Source organism: Durio zibethinus, chromosome 21 (genome assembly GCF_047325235.1).
Source record: "Durio zibethinus cultivar Kanyao isolate XHJ-2024 chromosome 21, ASM4732523v1, whole genome shotgun sequence".
Taxonomy (NCBI): Eukaryota; Viridiplantae; Streptophyta; class Magnoliopsida; order Malvales; family Malvaceae; genus Durio; species Durio zibethinus.
Genome location: NC_143182.1, coordinates 5,175,426 through 5,197,678, shown reverse-complemented (window position 1 = coordinate 5,197,678; position 22,253 = coordinate 5,175,426). Strand labels below are relative to the sequence as shown.

The following is a 22,253-nucleotide window of genomic DNA, read 5'->3' as shown; positions in this document are numbered from 1 at the left end:
GAGAAAAAAAATACATAATTTAAAGTTAACTAAAAATAATATTTAAAAAATATATTCCAATTTTTATATATTTAAAGTTTAAACAAATAATAATACTATTACTAACAATCACATTATTTGTTATTAGAATATTAAAATTTTAATTTTAATAATTATAATTTAAATTTTAACAGTTTCAGATATTATAAAAATAAATATTATTATGTTACATTTGTGAAGTTAGATTTGAGAGAAAAATTTTTAATTTCAAATTTAATTTAAATTGTGTGGCAAAGCGTATGAAAGTAAAAATTTCATGATTATTTTCAAGTTCATGGATTTATTGGATGTTTTATTTAGTAATAAATTTTGAAATATCAATTGGCATTTGAGAATTTGAAATTCATTTTATTATACCTTCTTTAAATGTTTAGGTATATTAAATTTTAAATAATTTATGCATAGTGTGTATTTCTTTTTTAAATTTTATATAATAAATCAAATTTAAATTCTCTCTTTTAAATTCATCTTTTAAAAACATAATATTAAATGTTATTCTTTTACGCATACTAGTTAAATATGAGCGAAAAAAAAACTGTAAAAAAAAAAGTAAATAAATTATTTTTATCGGTTGATCAAACCGATTTCCACCATATAACCAAATAAACCCTAATTTTGTTAGGTTTAAAGGGATACATATATATGAATTTAACCAGATTTTGTGGGAAGGAAAAAAAAGTTACAAATAGAAGGAGACGTGGCTCTACACAGGAAAATTTGTCATTTTAGTTTCCTACAGGTTTAATTTAAATACATTATGGTTCCTATCCTACCAAAACTTTTTTTGCTAACCGAACCCAAGTTCGTATGGAAAGCTTTGGAGTGTGAAAGAGAAGTGGCTTTTTCTGTCTTCTGTTGGCAGATGAAGAATAGGATTAATAGATGGACAGATTTAAAGCAACAATAAATATTTTGCTTGGTCGCCAAAACTATTCAACTAGATCATTTACTCAAGCCACCAAAAATTTTCCTTGATTTATAATGACATTCTCTTGTCAGTACACTTGCATTTGAGCTGAAATCTGACACAGCAGGCTGGATTTCATGGTCATCCTCGCTCTCATGAAAAAGCAATCACGGAATGCGCCGGTGCCTCCATTGGGGACCAGTGGTCGGTCAAGTATCAATCCAAATAGATCAGTGACAGTGAGAGCAAAAATTGACTAGATCATTTTGTGCAATTTCTTCCTTTCATGTAGCGACAAACTCAAGGAAGATTTTACCAGAAGTTAATTAATGAAAGCCTTGTGCTACAGCAGAGAAGTTCTGGCGTGTTAACGCTCCAATTCGCACTATTACAGGCAAGCTGAACCGAATGTTTCGTACATTTGAAACCCAACAACTAACAGACGATAAGTAATTGCAGATTTGGAACCCAATGCAAAAACAAAAAAAAAAAAAGAAAATATAATGCTTGAAAATTTTTATGATTTTTTTATTAGGATTCCCTTAAACATTGGATTCACTATAATTATAATTAAAATATATGGTGAAGTAAACAAATTTAAAGAAAAAAAAAACAAAAAGTTGTCTAAAGATCTCTTACTTTTTTTGTTGGAATTGGTGTTGGATCTTTAAAGATTTCGAAATCCGAGTCTGACCAAGACTAAATGAGCCGTAAAAGGCGATTTTGGGTTGGGGAACAACCATTAAATTTTTCTTCACTTTCTATTATTCATTTTAGCCCAAACCCAGACAACTAAAAGCCCAAAACGGAACCCTAAAAAATAACCCTGAAAACCCTAGAGTTTCCGATCGACATACTTGATACCCTGCGCGGTCCAAAACATTTGTAACTTCGCCATTTTATATCTTAAAGAACGCAGCGGCGGCCAAGGTGCTCTCCCTAGCCCTATCTGCCTTGTTGATGTTCCTCTTTTTCTTTTTCTTCTTCTTTTTTATTTTTTTATTGACTTGATTCACTGAAAACGCAGTGAGTTGGTGCGAAGATGAGTCGTGGGGCAGCAGCAGGACCCAAGGGGAAGAAGAAGGGAGCTTCCTTTACCATCGACTGTGCTAAGCCAGTTGAAGATAAGATCATGGACATCGCCTCACTAGAAAAGTTCCTCCAGGAAAAGATCAAGGTCGGTGGCAAGGCTGGTGCTCTTGGCGAATCTGTCGTTGTCACCCGCGACAAGACGAGGATCAACGTCTCCTCTGACTCCAACTTCTCCAAGCGGTACTTTTCCATTTCTCTTTTGATCTTTTAGTTGTATTATGGAAAAACCATCTGTGCCGCAGAACGGAATTTTTAGATCTTAAAAATGGGTTTGAATCTTAAGCATTGATGGTGAAACTCTTTTAGTTCTATGGCTAAGGTCGATGTTGATATGTTTGAAGGCTTGTTTCTCAAATCATTCGCAGTGGCCGCCAAAGAGCTTTTGCCTTTGCGGGCTTGAGAGCTATTGCTGCTTTAATCCTTCCTTGAATGTCCGAAGCCTCGATACTGTTGCTTTTACATTTTTTTTTTGGGGCATTTGCCTCTTCCAGAGGAGATATAAATTGAATTGAATCTTACAAGGAAATGGCTTTTGGTTTTCTATTTAACTTGAATCGACTGTTATTTAAGGCAATGGGTTTTGTTTATTACGTAAACAACGTAAATAACTTTGGCTGCTTAGTGTTGTGTATAGGACAGCTGGAACTTTTAATTTTTAAGGTCAATGATGACAATTCTTAAGGCTTGTTTCTCAAAAACATTCGCAGTGGCCGCCTGAGATCTTTCGCCTTCGCCAGGCTTGAGAGCATCTGCTGCTTTAATCCTTCCTTGGATGTCTGAGACCTTCTCTCTAATTTTTGGTTGTTTGTGGTAATAGGAAGAACCATCTTTTGATTTTAACATATGAGCTGAGTTTTGGTTGACCGTTTCATTCTGTTTGGTTGACTGTTTCTTCAACTTTCAGGTATCTTAAGTACTTGACTAAGAAGTACTTGAAGAAGCACAATGTCCGGGATTGGCTTCGGGTGATTGCTTCCAACAAGGACCGTACTGTTTATGAACTCCGCTACTTCAATATTGCCGAGAATGAGGGGGAGGAGGAAGAATGAAGACAGTTCAGTTTTTTCTCTAGTTACCTATCTGGTTTGTTAGTTCTTGATAACGTGGTTTTTCTATTTCAGGTGTCAAATCTTCGCGCTTGTTTTGTTTTGTTTTATTACCTTTATTCTATTTTCAATGAAATTTTGGTTGTTGAGGGTAAAATTGCCCCTGTATATGAGATGCTATCAAAAGATGCATATTTCTTTCGTGAGTTGATTATAAGAGCTCTTAAGTGATCTTCTACCTTGCTATTTCTAATTATCTATGGCCTTGTATTTGCTTACTAGCTAGCAATACATTCTGATGTTCCTGGATGCCCTTCTGTGTTTGGTTCTTTCTCCACGGTAATAAACATGCAATTCTTTCTTGGGTGAATTGGCAACGTTGAATGCTATTGTAATTTATCATGTATAGGTGTCGTGGCAGGACTGAAGCCTTGTAAATAGATTCGTTAATTATGTGTTATTATGCACGCGGGTTTGTTGGTGTAACGAACTTCAGATAGAGACTTTTAGTTTCTGTGACGATAAATCAGACAATTTGGTTGAAATGGTGTTGAGATGGAAGAGGGTGCACTGATTAACAATCATGGACATTGGAGAGGAGCACGCTGAAGTCCTATGGCAGCACGTAGTTTACTAGGGAGAGGCACTCTTCCCTAGCCCCCTCTATAGGGCAACAGCGACGGGGTATATGAGTAGTTCCAAGAGGAGTAGCTGGAAGGCTGAATCTCGATGCTGTCCAACATTAGCTTGGAGCAATCCCCTGTTGAGACCTATAATATAAGCTAATCTAGTTAACCATTCTAGATGGCTTAATCATTGAATCTATGTGACGGACTATGTTTTTTGAAGGTGCTATGTCGTTATTTTTCCAGTTCGTCTTCTGTTAGTAAAATTTGCTAGGCTTTTTAAGTATGATCTCGAGTAAATAAAAAATGAAGTCAGCTGTAAGGTTACTAACATTGTTTTTAGTAAGCCACCGACCCTTTCTATTCGAAGAGGCTACCAGAAAAAAAAAAACTGGAAAACTTCCCGCCATTCTGTAGTATCAAACAATGGTTAGGCTTCGGTTAGGCTTATCTCCCCTACGCATCCTACTCTTCATTTTGCTCGCCCTACCCTTGAATCTTTCATCTGGAACACGAACTTGAACCACTTTCCTTCCCATCTCCATCTATATTCGTATGCGCTTCCATGGCGTTTCACCTGATTTCCACACTTTCCCTCTCATACAGTCATTCAATTCCCCGTTTCGCCTTCTCTCAGGTAAGTAAATCCATGCTCAAACTATCCTCTCTGGTCTCTTCCAAGACCTATATGTTCAAACCTCTCTCATCAGCATTTACTCATCTTCTGGCAACTTAATTGTTTCCCTCGAGAATTTGACGAGATCTCCCAACCTGATGTAGCGTCTTGGAATTCAATTAAACATGCCTAGGTCAAAGTGGGTTTGATTGATATAGCACGAGGTTTATTCGATAAAATGCCGGAGAGAAATGTGATACCCTGGACTAGGTTGATAAATGGGCATGTAAGGTGTGGGAAATATAAAGAAGCGCTTGCATTGTTCCGTGAAATGCAAACGTTGGCAGTTAATGATGTTAGGACTAATGAATTTACAGTGACTACTGTACTTTCGGCTTGTGGGCGTTTGGGTGCGCTGGAGCATAGGAAATGGGTTCATGCTTATAGTGACAAATGCGGAATTAAGATTGATGTTGTTTTGTGAACTTTCATAGACATGTATGCAAAACGTGGGAGTATTCAAAGGGCAAGGGATGTGTTTCGTAATTTAGGTCCTGATAAAGATGTGATGGCTTCGAGTGTAATGATTTCCGGCATGGATATGCATGGCCATGGTGAGGAATGCCTTAAATTGTTTCGGGGATGACAAAACAACAGGTAAGGCGAAATGCTGTAACATTTTTGGGTGTACTTTGTGCTTGTGAACATGGAGGCTTGGTGGATAATGGAAAGCAGTTCAGGAGGATGAGCGAGGAGTTTGGTATCGTTCCTTCCTACAGCTGTATGGTGCCATGGTTGACCTTTATGGAAGAGCTGCTCTCATTGATGAACCATGGAATGTAGTTAAATCTATGTCTACGGAGTTCGATGCGATTGAATGGATCCAGGATGTATGAGAATATTGAAACATGAGAGACTGCACTCAGGAAGTTAATTGAGTTAGATCCCACAAACAGTGGCGGCTATATACGTACTCCTTTCCAATGTGTATGCAAAGATGGCCAGATGGACGGAAGTAAGGCATGTGAGAGATCTCATGGAGACTAGGGGGATCAAGAAGGTTCTCGGTTGTAGTTTGGTTGAGATGGGAGGTGTCCTCCACGAGTTTTTTGAGGGAGACGATTTTCATCCAGAGAGCAGAGAGATATACATGACGCTTGATGAGACTATGAAGAGACTGAAGTCGGAGGGTTATGTGGGAAACACAAAGGAGGTTCTGCTTGATTTGGTTGAGTAAGGGAAGGAGTTGGCACTGTCCCTTCATGTTGACTAGTTCGCTGTTACCTTTTGCTTCTTGAAGACAAGTCCAGGTAATCTCATTCGGATCATCAAGAACCTAAGGATATGACTTGATTGTCATGTTGCAATAAAAAGTTGTTTGGTCGGGAGATTGTTATCAGAGACTGCAATAGGTTTCACCAGTGAACGTGTGCTTGTAAAGATTACAGGTAAACTGCCCATTCTTGTTGCCTAGAGAAATCGTTATACAATTTTTTGTTCCAGCTTTAATACCTCAATTAAATACACAAAAATCATTGTCAACTTGCATCACCAAGTTTGGACTCTAAAATTTAGTTAAAATATCTGGAAAAGGCCTTGAAATTTTATACTAGTTAATACATTTTGATTTTCTGTAAAGAAGTTTTGCCTGACAAAAGGCAATATCTGCAGACAAAATCTTTGGATATTTTTGAGATGTTCAAAAATTATTTTTTTAACATCTAAAATTATTATTTTTATATAATTTTATGATTTTTTTTACATTAAAATCATGAAATTTAATTTTATAAATTTTTTTAAAAATTTAATATTAAATATATTAAAATAAAATTTTTAAACTTCGTAAAAATCAACAACACTCAAACAACAATTTAAAACAGAAAGAACATTTTAAAAGGCTGAAAATGTTGGATGGACATCAACCCAAGTGGGTAGGTTCTGGATTGATATTTACATTAGTAAATCCTATTATTTGAGGAAATACCTTGCAAGGTTTCTAAGCAAGCCTTGCGTAGCAAGACTTAAACTAATATGACTTTTCTTTTTTAATTTTGAAATATTTTTTTATTAGTTCGTATCATTTTAAAGCCTATAAATAATAATTTGTTTAAGATTTATGTTTTATGTATGAGTTTGATTTAATTTTATATTAAATTTATTTTGTTATGTTATTATTTTTTGATTAATTTATTTGCTTATTTAATTATAATATACTTAATTATAATTGTAATTTATATCTATAATTTCATAAAAAAATATTTCTTTTTAGATGTAAATTGCTTTTATGATATTATTGTTTATTTTACTTAGATGATTTTATCTTTTGACATTATTTTTATTAATTTTTTATAAAAATTAATATAATATTAATATATATTTTTTATTAATATTTCCTATTTACAATATACATTGAACTATTTAGTTCAATGTATATTTTTTATCTATATCTAATATTTCCTAATTTTGGCCATATTTTTAAACATTTAAATCAAAATTATAATAGTAAAATTCAACTTTTTTGCGATATATTATTTTGCCGATCTTAATACATCTTAATCAGTTATATATCATATATAAATAATAAAATTTTAAAAACTTGCATATAATTATAGAAAATATAAATTTGTGTGTGTGAAGACATATATTTAAATAAGTAAAATTAACACATGTTACATGAGTCATAAATTAATTTAATATATAATATAAAAACATATATTCAAATAAATAAAATTAACATATATATCACATAAGTCACAAATTAATTTAATATATAATAAATAAAAATTCATTTTTTATACGCATTTTGTTAGTGAACTTTAATTAGAATCCGATTATCCAAATACTAACCTACTCAGAAAAAAAAAAAAAAAAAAAACTTCCCAACGACACCACGTGATTCTTGCTTTTGTTCTATTTGTAAAAAGTAAATCAACGAAGGAACATAGTTTTTTTTTTTTTTAAAGAAAAAATTTGAGATAAGTATGTTGTTTAATTTTTTAGGTTAAGATAAGATTTGTTGTATTTAATAATTTAAAATAAATGGTGATAAATAAATAAGATATATCGTATTTAATAATTTAAAAAATAATTATAAATCATAAATTTAAAATATTTTTAATAAATAATTATTGATAAAATTTAAATTTAAAATTTTTTTATCAGAAAAAATAATTTTAACCATTGAACCGTTGATATATAATATTTAATCCTTACTATAATAGGAAGAACAAAATCGCGACTATTATTTTCTTTTCACATAGAAAATCATTAAATCAAAGAAGTACAAATATTTTCACATTGAAACAAAAAACAATCCATGCACGTTTGCATTTGACTTCAGGTTTCCACTAGATTTTATATAGCTGGTAAAATCTTAACCATAATTTCTCTAACCCCGTAGCGTTCTCTCTTTCTTTCTACCATTTTCTTTTTATTTTTTTTCATCATTGAATTCGAAAAGCATCATCAGCCATCACCGGACTTCGCCTTCGTCGTTGGAGAGCTCCGGCGAGACCCACCTGGCTTTCCGGCAAGCTCTAACCGCATTAATCTTATGAGTTCTGATTCATCTTTTTTGAACTCCTTGCGCTTTTTCTATTGAACCGCAACTTGTGGACAGAACTCGTGCCCATGTCTTTTTTTTTTTTTTTTTTTCCAATAAACTGTCTTTCAGATTTGGGTCTAGTTTTTGGATTTACATTGATATTAATGTAAGTTTGAATCTTGATTTGTTTATTCAAATTGCTTTTATGTAGCGTTTTTTTTTTTCAATTTTGATATAGCTTTGATTCTCATTTCTTTGATTCAGGAGTTAGGATTTGATTTCAGATTCATGGTTGTCTGTAGATATGAGTATAAACGAACAGAACATTAATATGTGTGAACAGACTCAATTATATTCGTTTATTAAGTTTAAAAAATGATCAGAAATTATTTTATAAAGGTGCTTAACTATATGAATAAATCAGGAATATAGTAAATTTTATTCGTATTAGATTCATTTACGCCCAAATGTGTAAATAAAATAGGCAGTTCATGAACAGGTTTGATTTCTGTTAGTTTATTTTTGTGTATAAAGTTTAACAAACAATCACAGACAACATTTCAGAGTTTGTTAATTAAATGAACAGATCTATAACATAGTAAAATTCATTTAAATCCTATTTGCAGAGCGAGCTCTTTTGTGAAAACGGTTAGGAAAATTGGAGTATTTGTTCTCTGCTTTTCTTTTTAATGTTTTAAATATGAATTAGTAATTGAAAATTGTTTTAATTTCTTTAATTATCAGGTCATTTTGTTGTTGGCAAAAAGTTTCACTGATGCTTGTAGCGTGAAGGAATGCTAGAGTACATGGTTTTAGTAAATAGCCAAGCTGCTGAAGACAACATGTTGAGAATTTCCAGAATTTTGGGAGATGAAAAATGTGATAGTTACTTACTTTTTTATGCTGAAACTGTGTTTGGGAATGGGTTACGGGCCTTCTTATATTTTCTTGGCCTTGCATACTGCTTCATTGGGTTGTCAGCTATAACTGCTCATTTCTTCCGAGCAATGGAGAATGTTGTGAAACAAACACGTACAGTTAGTAATACTGAAATTATTAGACAAGAAAAGGTGTGGAATTATACTATTGCAGACATTACCCTGCTTGCCTTCGGGACCAGCTTCCCTCAAATTTCTTTAGCTACTATTGATGCTATTCGAAACATTGGCAACCTGTATGCTGGAGGTTTGTTCTGTTATATGCTCTTTTTTTCTTTTCAATAATTAGAACAAATTCCAAAATTAGATATATGTATTATTGTTTATCTTCCTGATCTACATGTAAAGAACTCATTTCTTATTTACCAGCTATTGATATCTGTCAGCTTATTTTAATCTACAGGTTTGGGCCCCGGAACTCTTGTGGGTTCGGCTGCATTCGACCTTTTTCCCATCCATGCTGTTTGTGTTGTAGTTCCAAAAGCGGGGGAGTTGAAAAAAATATCTGATATAGGTGTTTGGCTGGTGGAGCTTTTTTGGTCCTTCTGGGCTTATGCTTGGCTGTACATAATTTTAGAGGTAACTTCAAGTAACTTCTTCTCAGGTAAAGCTTCATTATTTGTAGTTTATAGGGATATTTAATTATTTATGCTGTTAGCAGAACATCTTTATCCAAATTATAGTGACAAGACTTCTAGTATGGCCTTTTTACAGTTGAGTTTCTTTGATTTTCAATGAATAGGTTTAAGAAAAATGCTTTCATTTTGCATAACCTGTGGTTAGTTTCACTATTTCTCTCTATGGAATTAATGTTTAAATGCATTCTATTGTTGCATTACTTAATTGCTCACATCTATGAAGAACTTGGTCATGGACAGGTCTTAATTCATGTTGCAGGTGTGGACACCAAACGTGGTTACACTTTGGGAGGCCTTACTGACGGTCTTGATGTATGGACTACTGCTTATTCATGCATATGCTCAAGACAAACGCTGGCCTTATATATCTCTGCCCTTGTATGCTCTTCATCATCATCATCATCATCATCTTCTTCTTCTTCTTCTCTTTTTCCCCCTATCAAGGTTTCTTGCACTGTTATGCTTCTGATTTCTTTCATGCATTTGAAGAACAAGAAGTGAGAGGCCGTGGGACTGGGTGCCGGCAGAGGTTGCCTCAGTTGAATGTGAGGGTGTTGCCTTTGATGGGTATTCTGAGATACCTCCAGGTGAAGAAGATGAAAACAAGGAAATTGTTGATATTTTTTCCATTCATTCAGAAAATCGAGAAGGTGTCACTCTAGTCTGACTCTTGTTGATTTTTTTTTTTTTCTAAATTAAGGTCACTGGTTATCTTTGACTATGATCCCCTTGCAGACTTTCCCTGAGAAAGTTAATATTAAGTGAAACCATATCTACAACATTAATGTTAAACATGCTGGAGCTCTGACTTGCTTGAGCAGATAGCTCATCAAAACTATAATTCAAGATGCAATTGCATTCTTTTCAGTGCTATAATTGTTCAGATATATAATCATAGAATGATGGAGTCACGGGGGAGACATGGAAATAGAAGTTTTTGGCTGCACTCTTTGCAAGAGAAGGCAAAATAGAAACCAAAATGAAGAGGCGTCCTAGTAAGCAATGATTCGTGGATAATGATACTGGACAAAATCATGATTATTGAATGATTAAATATTCCAGAGATTGTTTTATTAATTTTCTATATTTTGAGGGCTCAATTAAAGTTTACGTATAGTTAAGGTATTTTAGGTTATTTAAATTAATTAGTCCTTATGTACCAAGTGACAGGGTTGAGAGGTAGGCTATAAATACTTATGTTAATCTTGAGTTTCGGCAGATTAAGTTGATGATGGATTAATCTGAACTAATCCCAAAAAATTCAAATAGTTGCAGGCTCTTCTTATCAAAAGGTGCCTGCAGCAGAAGATTTAATCGTAAACTCTAACAGACCCTTTCAGAAGGAGACCAATTTAGAAAATCTTCATGTGCTTGAACTTTGGAAAAGACAGTTCGTGGATGCACTTACAGTATGTATTTTTACACTGTAACGTAAAATCCTTTATAGCTTCTGCTGTGATAATTTATGGTAGAATTATATGTTTAGCCATTAATCATTGTAATGACCACTTACTTCAATCTCTCTCTCTAGAAGTTGGAAAAGAACATTTCTGCATGAATTCCCCTTGATTTTTCCCATTTTCAACAGATCTTGCTTCCTTTGTTTGAATTAATACGTCAAGTTTCTTGAATTTTGCATAATAAAGTTGGACGTTTTACTTTTTCTTTTTATTTTTCCATTATCTCTCCATGTGCTTGTAACTGTATATAATTTCAAAAATTTGTACACCTCTCCCTTATCTAAGCATAGAAATAATCCAATAATTGATGGTGAATAGTTCCTTGCTTCTTAAACAGTTGGAAAGCCCTGAATCAATGAAACTAAACAATATCCATCTTCGGCTACCTAGAATATTTTGGCAGTCACTACTTGCACCATGGAGACTTCTGTTTGCCTTTGTACCTCCTCATCACATTGCTCATGGATGGATTACCTTCATTTGCTCCCTAGTTTTCATCAGTGGGATAGCTTACATTGTAACAAAGCTGACTGATCTTCTAAGTTGTGTCACAGGTTTTGCCTCCTTGCCCAAAAAGATTTGTACTGTTGTACCTATTGACTATCATGTTACATCTCCCTTTTTCTATTTCCTTATTATTTTCCAGGGATAAATGCTTATGTCATAGCATTTACGGCATTAGCAGCTGGAACTTCATGGCCAGATTTAGTAGCAAGTAAGATTGCTGCTGAACGTCAGATAACAGCTGACTCTGCTATTGCAAATATTACTTGCAGGTATATCTTATAGAGTCTATCTTTTAACCATACTTCATAATCTGGGGGCCTAAATCTTTCCGTGAGGAGTTTCCTATAATAACATAACTTAGTTGATTTAGTTTATAACCAAATCCTATGAAGCTGTGACCATAAGACTTTAATATAAGAGCAAGAAAGTTGCCTTTTTGTATTACTACTTTTAAGACTTTAAAATATTCACGTTGCTTGATGATGGTTTAAAGGATAAATGATATTACCGCATTCTAGGTCAGTGTAAAACTCAGTGCTGATTTTCTGATGTTTATCCTTTTGCAGTAATTCAGTGAATATTTATGTGGGCATTGGTGTTCCGTGGCTGATAGATACTGTATACAATTTCATTGCATATAGAGAACCGTTGCGGGTAGAAAATGCAGAGGGACTCAGCTTCTCTCTGCTTGTATTCTTCTTTACCTCCGTAGGCTGTATTTCGGTTTTGGTGGTTAGGCGCCTGATTCTAGGTGCGGAGCTCGGCGGCCCTAGGTTTTGGGCCTGGGTTACTAGTGCATTCTTCATGTTGCTCTGGCTTATATTTGTTGTGCTATCTTCCCTTAGAGTTTCTGGCATCATATGATACGAGACTCGTATTCATTTCTACCCAAAAAAAAAAAAAAAAATTTCTAGCAGTACTAGTCTTTTCATCGTTTTTGATCAACTTGATTAAATTTTCCCCTCTCTTACCCATATTTATATAATAGTATTTTCTAGGTTCTGTATACCATTTTAAGGACATCTCTTTGGAATGAAATTCTTATTTTTATCCCATTTTTTGAAAAGATAATAATAGATGAATTCCAAAACCATATTTCCCCACTCTGGCTTTAACCTTAACATACACATAATTCTACTTTCTTTTGAGCGGAGGTTTGAAAAGAAAATTAGAACGCATGGACAAACCATAAGATCAGTAATTCACAAGCCGGCAAATAAAAATATGGACAAACGGCCACAATGGTTTTAACGCTTGAAAAAATTTAAGACAAATTTCCCATGTTAAAGCATTTTGTTAGGCGAAAAGAACAAGAGTTCAATAAGAGCTGCCTTTTGAGAAACCTATTCCACCATATAACAGACACAATGAAAATCCATCAAGAACTGAGACCAACTGTCACCCCCAAAACAACTATCCTCCTTAACACCGGTACAAATTCTTTGCTTAAGCAACGGCACCTGTACAAGCTGTGGCAGGAGCAGTTCCAACCTTTGCAGAACTGCAATTCTTGGTGATGAATCTACAAAAGGATTATGTGAAATGAAATATCAGCTTGATTGGTTTGGAGGTAATGCAAAATTGTTACTGATGAGGTGAACCGAGGTCATATGTACCTGAAGAAATCCCTCCACAACAACTCAAACATCAACCAGTTCATTCCGGTATCAGGTGAGCTACTATTGCCATCATTTTTCTTTGAGGTAGCAGAAATGGTCCTGTCAATCATATAAATATATTCTAACATAAGTCAAGATCTGATAACTTGAAATTGTTAATACAACCAGCAAGCCTTCTCCCACTACACGGAGTCTGTAACACATATTGCCCCATTGTACTCTGTTTTGACAATATGTTCAAATTTTAGACATTATTTATAAAAGCAAAAAGAAGGGTACTTGACAGCATACCTATTTGTAGTTTTCTTTAGTTCATCAAATATGGAGCGGGGAGATAGGCATCCCATTACTAGCCACGGAGAAATTTTGCAAGAAAAGTTGGCACCATATATGCTATCCTGGCTACCATCCTTGCTCCCCTTGTGTGGCTGTGCTTGACACTCAGCTGCAATCTTTTTAAGCCTCTGCAATGCTTCATTCTCCCCTCCAACCATAGAAGCACTAACAGATGGCCTACCATCCTATATGAAAACAAACGATACTTGGTCAATGCATTTAAAGAATCATAATCAAAAGAAAAAGAGTCCTAAGTATACCTCCAAAAAGTAGACTTTCCGATTAATCATCATTGAAACAACCATAAGACACAGCTAACGTTGCTAATTGAATTCAGTCTAAATGAATTACATCTAGTAGCATTGGTTAGCTGCAATGTCTAAATCAAAACTTCTTATCAAGTCTCAACATTGGAGATTTAAGCACAGAATAACGAGAACCACCCTAACATAGACAATTCAAATTACACAATCCAATCAAACCAAACTTCAGATGTTAGTAACCTAACATTTCTACTATTTTGAAACAAAATGCAAACATAAATGAAGGAATACTCCTATGAAAAGAATTAAAAGTTAAATTTAAATCTCAAACCTGAGCCATTGTGGCACTAGGGTTATGACCCAGATCCATCAATGAAGGAATATCTCCAGTCTCCACATCACCTCTCGAAGGCATACCTTTCATTTGGTCCAATGCTTCAATCGTCTTCCTTATCTCTAAACCCTTAACTTTCTCCCTAAATCCACCATAATTCGAAGGCATATCTTCCAACTTAAACGGTAAATCATCAACATGGAACAAAGTACTTCCCCAAAAGTACTTAACTTCAACACCCTCTTCTTTCATGGCCGCCTCAATCTTTTCCTCAGCCTTAACCTCATCATGAGAAACTTCTCTATGAGCATAAATAGCATCAGCCCCGATAGCTTTAGCTAACTCAACTAAAACACTCTCCGGCTTCCCAATTCGGACCACAAGATCCGACCCTCGTCCTTGCAGATTCTTTCGGAGATCCGAAACCGATTCAATCAAGAATGTGGCTCTGTAAGGACCCGTTTTATCGAACCCAGATAAGGATTTACCGTAATCTCGAGGGTCAAAACAGTATACTGGCAAAACCGACAAGGACTCGTTGTTGGCCGTGTTGAGACACTCGTTGTCGTGGACTCGTAAATCGTTGCGAAACCAAACGATGGAAGCTCGACGAATTGCGGCACCATTAGAAGGGTCGAGAGGGCGGCGCGGACCTAAAGAGAGAGGGGATTGGAGAGGGTTGTTGGAAATGGTGGATTTGAAGGAGATTTTGGAAGGGGAAGGGGAAGTTGAAGAAAGAGAGAGATGGGACAGAGCGTAAGCTTGGGTTGGAACTTTAACTTCATTGGGTGATTGAGAAGAAAATAAAGATCGGATTTTGGGTTGAATGAAGAAATGGGTAGGTAGAGTAGTGGGCAAGGAGGCTAAGGAAAGAGAAGCAGTAGCAAATGGGGATTGAGAAGGGAAAATCTCCAGTTGGTTTTGGTTTTGAGTTTGGGTCTGTTCTTCAGTCGATTTGGTTTCAGGGTTTTCACAAGATCGGAGATTGGCATCCATTTTTTGGTTCTGGTGGAGATAACAAGATGTGGGGTGGGTCGGTTCTGAGACTTGAGCAAGTGCCTTTTATTGTTGGATTCTTTCTTGATTTTCTTCTCTGCCTACTCCTCCAACCGCTACACCTAACTTACATTTTCACTGCCTATGTGTCATGAGCCAACCTTGTATAAGGTCATGACCGGGACTTAGGTTGTCATGAGCCACTCATGTATAGGGCTATGGCCGGGTAGACCCCTTGTGTTAGGAAAAATGTCCCCATTTCAAACATTGTAACGGTTACTGGTAGCATAGCTCTAAAATTTCTAAGGCTCTTTAGGGGAGGTGAGCCGGCAGGGTATTGTTGGGCTGTCTCACCGGGTGCTATGCGAGCTTAGGCCACCCACCATGGGCTGCCCCCCTGGCCCTGGTGATGGTGGGAGGTCCCGATGTATGATCCCCGATTTTAATGAAATTCGCCTCGATTGAATGCCCGATTGTTGCCTCAATGTGTTTCTTTTCTTTCTCGATGTGAATGTGCTTTGTTGTGTGTATGGATGAGATTGATATTGATATATTGTGCCTTATTGTGAATGCTTGAGACTAACCATGGTTTATGGTTATTTGTTCAGATCTCGATCTATTGAGGGTTGACTTGGGTGGAAGCGTCCATTCAAGTGCCACGCGGGCTAGTGCTTATTGAGAGAAAGCTTAGTCTGTGACACGTGGTATCAGAGCACGATTGAGAAGTGCTAGAGAAATGGATGAGATGGCCACAAGTGGTGGACCGGATCATCAGCAGAGAATTGAGGAACTTGAGGCCGCGGTGGCCGCAATGAAAACTCATATGGTGACAAAAGATCGAGTGAGGGAGATCGAGACAACCCAGCGGGAGTTGTCCGATACTCTCCACAATGTGAGCGAAGAGGCTAGAGATGCCTTGAACATTCTCCACAAGGAGTTTGAGGAGCTCAGGGCCCAGATGAGCATCCTACAAATGGCGGTGGCCAGTGCGGGTTCGAGCTCGACGGACAGGGGACAAAGGCCCAAAGTGCCGGAGCCTCGGTGCTATGAGGGGGCGAGGGATGCTAAGGAACTTGAGAATTTCCTGTTCGACATGGAACAATACTTTCGAGCTGTACACACAAGTTCAGAGGAAGACAAGGTGACAATGGCATCGATGTACCTCGTAGGGGATGCCAAGTTGTGGTGGCGCTCCAAGTTTGTCGATGACGAGTGCTCGATTAAGACTTGGACGGATCTGAAGCGTGAACTGAAAAACAAATTTTTTTCGGAGAATGTGGATTATATGGCTCGAAAGAGACTTCGAGAGTTGGTGCAAACCGGAACGGTGCGAGAGTTCGTGAGGAACTTTTCTACCCTGATGCTGGATATTAGGGACATGTCCGAAAAGGATAAGTTATTCCATTTTATCGAGGGCCTCAAGCCGTGGGCGAGGACAGAGCTACAGAGGCAAAGAGTGCAAGATGTGACGACGGCCATGGCTGCAGCGGAACGTCTTCATGATTTTAATGATGGTTCGTTAAAACGGAAGAACCCTCCACCAACTGGCAGTAGCTCTAATCTTGGGAGTGGGGGAAAGATAACTAGGTTGGACCGACCCTTCAGTTGAGGATCAGACAGGAGGTCCTTTGGGCGAGATAGCACCCAGCCTAGGACAAACAACTCAGGGATTTTCAAGCCTAGGCAACCGCTTGCTTGCTTTCTTTGCAAGGGGCCGCATCGAGTGGCTGAGTGCCCGCACCGAGGAGCCCTTAATGCCTTAAGGACCTCATCCCAAGAGTCTGCAAAAGCGCCCGAGAGCGTTGAAGAAGCTGAAGAGGAGCCAGCCAGGATGGGCTCAATAAGGTTCCTCAGTGCCCTTCGCACCCAATTGAACACTATAAAGAAAGAGCAAAGCAGAGGCTTGATGTACGTGAAATTGACGATCAATGAGAAAGCCACCAAGGCCATGGTGGATACAGGTGCAACCGACACTTTCATCACACCAGAAGAAGCAAAAAGGTGTGGTCTTCAGATTAGTAAAGACTGTGGGCGAATGAAGGTGGTCAATTCGCCAGCCTTTGCAATCAGTGGAAGCTCGAAAAGTGTGACAACCCAATTGAGGCCGTGGGAAGGGAAGGTAGACTTCACAGTCTCCCCCATGGATGACTTTGATGTCATTCTAGGATTGGACTTCATGACGTTGGCTCAGGTGATCCCTATCCCCGCTGCTAGCTGCTTGTTGTTCTTAGAAGAACACCCATGTGTGGTGCCAGCCAATATCTTGCCAAAGAGTGGGAAGAAAATGATTTCGGCTTTGCAATTCAAGAAAGGGGTAAAGAGAGGGGAACCCTCTTTTGTGGCCATGCCGATCTACAAAGAAGGGCCAAAAGTAGAACCAATACCCAATGGCGTGAAGAAAGTGTTAGAAGAATTCAGAGAGGTGATGCCAGAGATGTTGCCCAAGGTTTTACCCCCTCGACGAGCAGTGGACCACGAAATTGAGCTCCTCCCAGGGGCAAAACCCCCTGTTAGAGCTCCCTATCGCATGGCCCCGCCAGAGTTGGCCGAGCTGAGAAAACAGTTGGATGAGCTTCTACAAGCCGGGTTCATCCGACCATCAAAGGCTCCTTTCGGAGCGCCAGTGCTATTCCAGAAAAAGCATGATGGGAGCTTGCGCTTATGTGTCGACTACAGGGCTTTGAACAAAGTCACCGTAAGAAACAAATATCCTATCCCGCTCATAGCTGACTTGTTTGATCAATTGAGCGGGGCCAAGTACTTCTTCAAACTGGACCTGAGATCGGGATACCATCAGGTCAGAATCCTCGAGGGAGATGAGCCGAAGACCACTTGTGTAACACGGTATGGTGCATTTGAATTCCTTGTGATGCCTTTTGGACTAACCAATGCTCCTGCCACATTTTGTACATTAATGAATCAGGTGTTTCATGACTACCTAGACAAGTTTGTAGTCATTTATTTAGACGATATAGTGGTATATAGCTCCACGTTGGAAGAACATCAAGAACACCTGCGCCAGGTATTTCAAAGGTTACAGGACCATCAGTTATATGTAAAAAGAGAGAAGTGTGCATTCGCTCAGACCCAAATCTATTTTCTCGGTCACATTGTCGAACGTGGCCACATCCGAATGGACATGGAAAAAGTCAGGGCCATCAAAAAGTGGACGATACCGAAGAATGTTAGTGAGCTCCGCTCCTTTTTGGGACTAGCCAACTATTATAGAAGGTTTGTGGAAGGGTACTCTCGTAAGACTACGGCCCTCACGGAGCTACTGAAGAAGGAACATAAATGGTGTTGGACGAACGAGTGCCAGGAGGCCTTTGAGGGATTGAAGGATGCTATTATGAAGGATCCCATCTTAGCTCTCCCTGATATTGGAAAGCCTTTTGAAGTCCAGACGGATGCATCAGATTTTGCTATTGGAGGTGTGCTTTTACAACAACATCACCCGGTAGCATTCGAAAGTAGGAAGCTGAGTGAAGCTGAAAGGAAATACACAGCCCAGGAGAAAGAGCTCCTTGCGGTGATTCATTGCTTGAGGACTTGGCGGCATTACTTGTTGGGTGCGCACTTTGTCGTGAAGACAAACAACACAGCCGTTAGCCACTTCCTCACCCAACCAAGACTCACGGCGAAACAAGCTAGGTGGCAGAAATTTTTAGCTGAGTTCGACTTTTGTTTTGAGCATACCGCGGGAAAGACTAATCAAGTGGCGGATGCCTTGAGCAGGCGGCCAGAGTTAGCGGCCCTCAGAAGAATGGCCCCAATGGTGGCTAGCAGAGCCACTGCAGACATTCATAAGTTGATTGGAGATCATTTAGGGAAAGACCCGCAAGCCTGTGCCATTTTGAAGCTAGTGGAAGAAGGGAAGTCCAAACATTTCTGGAAAGAAAATGGGGTCTTGTGGACCAAAGGACCTCGAGTCTTTGTGCCAAGAGCAGGAGGTCTGAGACAGATGCTGATGAGGGAGTGTCATGACACCCTATGGGCGGGACATCCGGGCTGGCAGCGCACGTTGGCGTTATTGAAATAAGGATATTATTGGCCTCAAATGCGACAAGATGTGATGGAATATACGAAGACTTGCCTCATTTGCCAACAAGACAAAGTCGAGAAGAGAAAACCTGCAGGTATGCTGGAACCTTTATCGGTACCTACCAAACCGTGGGAAAGCATCTCCCTCGATTTCATCTCGAGCCTACCCAAGGTTGGCGATCTTGGAGCTATCTTGGTGGTGATTGATCGGTTCTCTAAGTATGCCACATTTATTCCTGCTCCCAAGTACTGTACAGCGGAGGACACAGCTCGACTATTGTTCAAACATGTGGTCAAGTATTGGGGCCTCCCCCAAAACATCGTCAGCGATAGAGATCCTAGATTCACGGGGTCCTTTTGGAGAGAACTTTTCAAGATTTTGGGGTCCCAACTCAACATCTCCTCGAGCTATCACCCTCAAACTGATGGCCAAACAGAGCGGTTCAATGGATTGTTAGAGGAATACTTGAGGCATTTTGTCCACGCCAACCAAAAGAACTGGCCCTCATTATTGGACGTTGCTCAACTCTGTTTTAATTCCAACAAAAGCTCTTCCACTAACAAGAGCCCATTTGAGGTGGTCACCGAACAATTACCAAGGCTACCCCACACTTCCTTGGAACAATATGGAGGAAAGAATCCCAGAGCATTCAACCTCAGCAAGGAGTGGAAACAAAACACGGAGATCGCACAAGCCTACTTAGAGAAAGCATCAAAACGGATGAAGAAATGGGCAGACAAGGGTCGTAGAGCTCAACAATTTCAAGTTGGGGATTTGGTTCTTGTTCGATTAGTCCCTGAACAAACCAGGTTCTTGAGGAAGAGAGATCGTAGATTGGTGCGCAAGTACGAAGGTCCAGTAAGGGTCCTTTCCAAGGTGGGGAATGCTTCCTACAAAATCGACCCTCCAAAGTGGATGAAGGTGCACCCAGTATTTCATGTGAGCAACTTGAAGCCATTCCATGCAGATCCTACAGATGCTGGTCGAAGAGAGCCAACCAGAGCCACCATCACCATGAAACCACCCTCAGAGCGTCGAGTCCAAGAGATCTTAGCTGACAGGGAAACCAAGATATCTCGAAGACTAGTTCGGGAGTACTTAGTAAAGTGAGAGGGACTAGGCCTAAAAGAAACCAGCTGGGAGAGAGAGCACGACCTCCAGAGATTTCAAAGGAAGATCGAAGAATTTCAAGCCAGCAAATCGACGAGGACGTCGTTAGAATAGGTGGGGGAGGATGTCATGAGCCAACCTTGTATAAGGCCATGACCGGGACTTAGGTTGCCATGAGCCACCCATGTATAGGGCCATGGCCGGGTAGACCCCTTGTGTTAGGAAAAGTGTCCCCATTTCAAACATTGTAACGGTTACTGGTAGCATAGCTCTAAAATCTCTAAGGCTTTTTAGGGGGGGTGAGCCGGTAGGGTATTGTTGGGCTGTCTCACCGGGTGCTATGCGAGCTTAGGCCACCCACCATGGGCTGCCCCCCTGGCCCTGGTGATGGTGGGAGGTCCCGATGTATGATCCCCGATTTTAATGAAATTCGCCTCGATTGAATGCCCGATTGTTGCCTCGAAGTGTTTCTTTTCTTTCTCGATGTGAATGTGTTTTGTTGTGTGTATGGATGAGATTGATATTGATATATTGTGCCTTATTGTGAATGCTTGAGACTAACCATGATTTATGGTTATTTGTTCAGATCTCGATCTATTGAGGGCTGACTTGGGTGGAAGCGTCCATTCAAGTGCCACGCGGGCTAGTGCTTGTTGAGAGAAAGCTTAGTCCGTGACACTATGGGAGGTTTGGTAGAATCAAAACAAATCGACAGTAACTCTACTCCGTGGTGGGCACGGTGTGTTGTTTTTATTTTTATGTTATTAATGTTTTTATATAAAAAAATTTTGTATAGATATTGAGTTGAGATGTTGATGTGATATTAGATCAACATCCAATAATTAAGAAAATAATAATGTAAGACAAAATATTTATTAAGCAAGTAATTAATTTTCAAATAAAAACATGCTATATTTAAAAATAAATTAAATTATTGATATTTTTATTTTAAATATTTAATTATAAGAATTAAAAAATATCTTTTTAAATTTAAAATCACAAATATCATTTTTTTTAATTTTAAATACTTTATTGTTAATTTTTTTCTAAATTTAAAAAATATTTATCTCTCTAAATTAATAAATAATAATATATTCTACATTATTTTTTACATGATGAAGTTAATTTAATTGCATGAAGCAAGAAAATTTAAGAACACATGATAGTTAATTTAGCGACCTACAAACTTCTTCAGGTGGGTTTTATTTTTTTCTTATTTCATCATATTGTTTTTTGAATTATAAAATAATTTATTGACAAATTTTCACTAAATGTTCTTAATTATTTCAAAATTGATGATAATATGATGAATTAAAATCACACAAAAATAAAATCATCAATTTTTTTTTTTGGATAAAAAAAGTTTGAAAATAGATAGGTTGTTTAATATTTCAGATCAAGACAAGAGGTATCATACCTGACAGTTAAGATAAATAGTTGCAGGTCGTACATTTAAGATAACTCTAATAAATGATCACCGATAAGATTCGAACCCAATATTTTTTCATTGAAGAGCACGACTTTAACTGATTGAACCAACTACTTATTGGTAAAATCATCAGTTTATAACATATGTCTATACCATTAACAGTAAGTCAAGCATGAGACGCACCATTACTCTTTGATGATTTATGTTTTAGAGTATAATCGATTAAATTTGAATTGATACAATATTAAATTTTAGTTCGAGCTCGACTATAAATTTAAAATTCAAAACTCAATTCGAATTCAATTAAACTTTTTTTTATAATTTGAACTCGTTTCAAGAAAAAATCGAATAATTTAAACTTGTTCGATTAAGCTCGATTAACATATAAAAATAAGCTTGATCGTTATAATCAATAAAAATTTGATTATTTGTATTCGAGTTCAAACTCGAGTTCGAAATATTTTATCAATTAAAATAATTAAAATATATAAAAATATAAAAATTTGATTAGGCTCATGAACTATTCGAGTCAGATATAAAAATGCTCGAATTTGGTTCAATAAATAAGTCAAATTATTCAAACTCGATAATAATCGAATCGAATTTAAGTTTTATTCGAATCGAATTCGAATAATTTATGAGTATTAATGTATCATTTATATAACAGTGAGGTTATATTTTTTTTTTATTTTTTTTATTTTCATGAAAGGG

At 37.5% G+C, this 22,253-nt stretch overlaps 3 protein-coding genes, 2 non-coding genes and 1 pseudogene across 9 annotated transcripts; 5 read left to right on the top strand and 1 right to left on the bottom strand.

The window, feature by feature from the left end:
- The first annotated feature begins 1,717 nt into the window (after window positions 1-1,717).
- On the top strand, window positions 1,718-3,337 carry LOC111305063 (large ribosomal subunit protein eL22z-like). Of its 2 annotated transcripts, XM_022902235.2 has the most exons (4): window positions 1,718-1,876; window positions 1,974-2,218; window positions 2,746-2,848; window positions 2,943-3,337. In XM_022902235.2, the coding sequence occupies exons 2-3, from the start codon at window positions 1,989-1,991 to the stop codon at window positions 2,816-2,818; spliced, it is 303 nt and encodes a 100-aa protein (XP_022757970.1). In that variant the 5' UTR covers window positions 1,718-1,876; window positions 1,974-1,988; the 3' UTR covers window positions 2,819-2,848; window positions 2,943-3,337. The 2 variants fall into 2 exon arrangements, with proteins under 2 accessions (XP_022757970.1, XP_022757969.1); XM_022902234.2 differs by lacking the exon at window positions 2,746-2,848 and having other exon boundaries at window positions 1,719-1,876.
- Window positions 2,357-2,479, top strand: LOC149512795 (small nucleolar RNA SNORD14). The gene has a single exon (XR_016331779.1). It is a non-coding gene; the product is annotated as a small nucleolar RNA SNORD14 (small nucleolar RNA).
- LOC149512794 (small nucleolar RNA SNORD14) lies at window positions 2,698-2,822 on the top strand. Its single transcript, XR_016331770.1, has one exon. It is a non-coding gene; the product is annotated as a small nucleolar RNA SNORD14 (small nucleolar RNA).
- Window positions 3,338-3,478: 141 nt separating the features above from the next.
- Window positions 3,479-20,861, top strand: MHX (magnesium/proton exchanger). 4 transcript variants are annotated; one of them, XM_089750987.1, is made up of 9 exons: window positions 3,479-5,774; window positions 8,615-9,055; window positions 9,212-9,387; window positions 9,706-9,824; window positions 9,936-10,096; window positions 10,716-10,855; window positions 11,244-11,460; window positions 11,553-11,682; window positions 11,980-12,487. In XM_089750987.1, the coding sequence occupies exons 2-9, from the start codon at window positions 8,665-8,667 to the stop codon at window positions 12,275-12,277; spliced, it is 1,632 nt and encodes a 543-aa protein (XP_089607113.1). In that variant the 5' UTR covers window positions 3,479-5,774; window positions 8,615-8,664; the 3' UTR covers window positions 12,278-12,487. The 4 variants fall into 4 exon arrangements, with proteins under 4 accessions (XP_089607113.1, XP_089607114.1, XP_089607115.1 ...); XM_089750988.1 differs by lacking the exon at window positions 3,479-5,774 and adding an exon at window positions 7,556-7,691; XM_089750989.1 differs by lacking the exons at window positions 3,479-5,774; window positions 11,980-12,487 and adding exons at window positions 7,701-8,036; window positions 20,700-20,861.
- Window positions 3,773-5,835, top strand: LOC111306412 (pentatricopeptide repeat-containing protein At3g62890-like; annotated as a pseudogene).
- Window positions 12,631-14,996, bottom strand: LOC111305061 (blue-light photoreceptor PHR2-like). The gene is made up of 4 exons (XM_022902231.2): window positions 13,963-14,996; window positions 13,324-13,553; window positions 13,030-13,131; window positions 12,631-12,935 (listed from the first exon to the last, which is right to left on the bottom strand). Exons 1-4 carry the CDS (start codon window positions 14,959-14,961, stop codon window positions 12,860-12,862), a joined length of 1,407 nt encoding a protein of 468 aa, XP_022757966.2. The 5' UTR covers window positions 14,962-14,996; the 3' UTR covers window positions 12,631-12,859.
- Window positions 20,862-22,253: the final 1,392 nt, after the last annotated feature.